Genomic DNA, 3,681 nt, shown 5'->3' on the forward strand with positions numbered 1-3,681 from the left:
TGATCTGAGGTCGGTGTGGTAAGTTGTAAATAAAATTGACGAACTCAGCGTGGGTGCAGGAAGCAGCACCAATTCAGACGTCACTGGACTGACAGCACCAATTCAGCCGTCAATGTAGGGCATGAACGGGTTGTTTCGGGAACCCAGGCAACCTCGCAGGAGAATGGCTTTGCACCTGGACTAATGTTTCTGGGCGGCCAGAAGGATTGCAAGGTGGAACTACGGTGTAAATTGGATAAGTAGGCCAGAGGTGAGGAGATAGGCCGGCGAATGAGGGACGATCATTGCAGCTGTATAATGAAAAATTTATGTAATTTCCGCTTGGGAGGTGTGAGTGGAACAAGGATATCGCAGGACCCAGAGGAACAAAAATTGCCCACAGTGGATAGAACTTCAGTGGTTTCAGGTCGAGCGACGCCGCAACGTCACGAGTTCTTCACAAACATGAGAGAGAGCGGTGATTTTACCACATTCTTTAGCTGCTCCCTGAACTTGGTCTGCGTAACGGTGTAAAGGGCCGTGTTCGTGCAACAGCTCAGAAGCTGCAGAATGGCGCCCAGCTCTCGCAGCGAATCAGGTGGGCGCACATACGTGACAAAAGCATACAGCCGATTCCACGCAGAATACACAGTGAAAGGTGCCCACAGCAAGATGAAATTGCCCGAGACGATCAGCAATAAAACGAGGGATTTCCTGCGTTTCTCCATCTCCGGGTCTCTGGCACTCTGTCCGTTGCCAGGAAAACTGAGTCTTCTGCGCGCTCTGCTCGTGACTAAGACGTGCCTGGCGGTGAAGCAATTCGTCAGCAGAACCAGCACAAATGGGAATACAGGGGTGAGGATGTAATAAAATAGTTCAAATTGAGTCGCGATAAATAAATTCAAATAATGCACTCTCCCCCTACAAATAAATGGAACAGCTATCCACGTGTAGTACCCCGAGAGTCTAAAATACCAGTAAATATTCTTTAAAAAGCCAATGGCACTCACTGTCCCCAAAACCACGACAGCGGTTTTCTCGGTGCAATATTTTGATTTCAGCTTCTGGCAACAAATGGCGACAAACCGATCAAAGGTAAACGTGACCGTGAACCAGACGGAGCAGTCGGTTGCGGTGTAAAGGAGAACAGCGTGGATATTACACCCCTTGGTCATTGATCGGAAGAAAACGTCGATTGGTACGTACATAAGTGGAATCTTGCTCAATATCAGGTCGAGGATAAGAACCAGCAGATCCGCCACTGCCATGGCAACCAGGTAGCAAGTGACAACTCTGGAGAGGCCGCACTTTCCCCGAGAAAGGACGAATATGGTCACCATGTTCACTGCGAAGATAGGAATCAATGAGGGTAAACACATCAGGAAGCATTTACATATAAAGTAATCCACTTTTCTGTGTGTGACAATGTCAAGAATGAGCGTACCTGACAGAATAAAACAATCGCAAAAGTTAAACTGCTTTGCAAATGTGTGTACACTCAATGCAATATGTTGGACCGAATATCGGTAAAGAAACAGAGAGCGGAGGTTACAGATAACGATGGCTGACGATTGATGGATTTCGTACTTTTTGAGGCAAAGGGCCGAATAGCGCATCATCGATTAAATCTGCGGCATCTCGACTGTCGTGAAGTTAGTATCCTTGACAGGAACCACCTCTGGATAAAGAGCAGCTTCCCGCCGCTGACCGTCACCAGGGGCAACGGGATTTGCAAATGGAGCAGCAGCGCAAATCACAATTATTGCACCTCTCTTCCCGTTTCTCGACTTTGAGGGAGTGTTATTCTCTTCAAATTATACCACGAGGCTCACCGTCTATTTGTTGTAGCTTTGCCTTTATATTCGTATGATATTCATTATATTCTCAAATACGTTTTATTTTCTCAGCAAGAATGAAGTTGATTTGTCACCATAAAAATACGTCACGATCAATATTTCAAGAACTTACGGAAGTCTATCACGTTTTCAGAAATGTGTTACCTAGGCTTTAAACATCGTCAAATGCACCTGGTGTGAAATATACATTCTATAATTTTTGATCCCAAACGGAATATGCAGTTTTAAGAACACAGTGGGGAGGAAGACGGTCAGATGCAGGAGAGGGACGTCCTGATTACATTCGCGGAGAGATGCTTCCTTTGCTTCAGTGGAAACTCAGGCAACTCGTGAAAGTTGGAAAGTGATTAAAGTTTGTGTGAAATTTGTCTTCCGACTGATGTTGGTTAAAACGACCAGGGAGAAATGGAGAAGGAATGCTCACAATAAGGTTACACTTTCTACAGGAATAAGACAGATAATAAGATACACTGTTGTTGTAAACCCGCTCTGGATCATCACAAGTGTTAGCACATATTTCCTTAGGCAGGAGTCCTGGATTCAGTAAATTATCGAAGTGTATTTGCTTAATTATCAACTGGTATGTGTGTCAGCAGCCTTAATTATTATTATGAGAGGTACAGGCCAAAAGGAAAATGTGCAGTTAAATTTTGTTTCATAAGTTACCTTTGGACAGAGACTCACCGGGAAGAGCAATGATGCCGAGGACAGGGAAGAAAATCACTTGAATGGTGAATAAAACATTCGTGACTCGAAAATCTACCGTTATCCGTTCATCATGCGCAAAAATATATGGAACCATCCAGAAGATGTTTTTCCCATTTTCTGTTATATTCCAAGCCGTCCATCCCGAATTCTGATCCATGACAGAACGAGCCGGTCTGTCCTTACTCTCCTCTTTGTGCCGCTCCGGATCTCTGTCCGTGACAGGAGAGGCTGTGCTCGCTGAAACTGGGGGAACTGAGTGAAAGCGACTCTTATTAATAAGAGAGAGAAACCCTCCGGTGACGTCAGCAGCCTACCTTGAAAAGGCGCTATTTATTTTCCATGAAATGACAGAAAGAGTTAACCCTTGGTTTACCCAGTAGCTGAGGAAGAAGTGTGTATATAAGCACTGCTGCTATTACATATATTCGAATTACAAAAATAAATTTAAAAAAAACTAACAATATAACTGCACCTCTTCCTAGAGATGCTGCCTGGCCTGCTGCGTTCACCAGCAACTTTTATGTGTGTTGCTTGAATTTCCAGCATCTGCAGAATTCCTGTTGTTAACAATATTTCAGTCGACTTAGCTGAATATTAAGTTGAAAAAATGGTCCTTAAATAATGAACAAATGTATGTATTTTGTTTTAAAATCCCGTGTAAGGAATGAGGTAAATAAGTCAAAAATCACAAGTGATTCTTCCTTGGTGTGTGTAAAATAAGAAATGCAGAACAGCGGTTCTGGAACACCGGCATTAGCTTAGGATGTGTTAATTTTTATAACAGAGAAAGACTATCAGCCTTTCTCGAAAAAGGGGTTCCCTTGGGAGCCGGGAGTAGCGAGTAGACAAGAGCGGCAGATATGCGGGGAGGAGGAAGACAGAAGGTGAGGGAGAGAAAGGCAGAAACAGAGACAGGGGATGATGGAATTAACTGTCGGCAACTGGGATCCCTCCAGCACAGTGTGGATCAGATCACCGAGTGGCCGATAAGTATTCTTTGCACGCAGTCTTACTCTGCCTCTACAAGTGGCTGACTGGTATTTCTCACGTCATCCTGATATAGTAGTAGATTAATAATCTTCAACATGTGTACTCAGTCTCGGTTTACTGCGAATTCTTCATGCTGTTAAATCAGAAA

At 44.1% G+C, this 3,681-nt stretch overlaps 1 protein-coding gene across 1 annotated transcript; it reads right to left on the minus strand.

The window, feature by feature from the left end:
* Positions 1-425: 425 nt before the first annotated feature.
* LOC140207937 (probable G-protein coupled receptor 139) lies at positions 426-2,637 on the minus strand. The gene is made up of 2 exons (XM_072276476.1): positions 2,520-2,637; positions 426-1,324 (listed from the first exon to the last, which is right to left on the minus strand). The coding sequence occupies exons 1-2, from the start codon at positions 2,635-2,637 to the stop codon at positions 426-428; spliced, it is 1,017 nt and encodes a 338-aa protein (XP_072132577.1).
* Positions 2,638-3,681: the final 1,044 nt, after the last annotated feature.

Source organism: Mobula birostris, chromosome 13 (assembly GCF_030028105.1).
Source record: "Mobula birostris isolate sMobBir1 chromosome 13, sMobBir1.hap1, whole genome shotgun sequence".
NCBI classification, from domain to species: Eukaryota; Metazoa; Chordata; class Chondrichthyes; order Myliobatiformes; family Myliobatidae; genus Mobula; species Mobula birostris.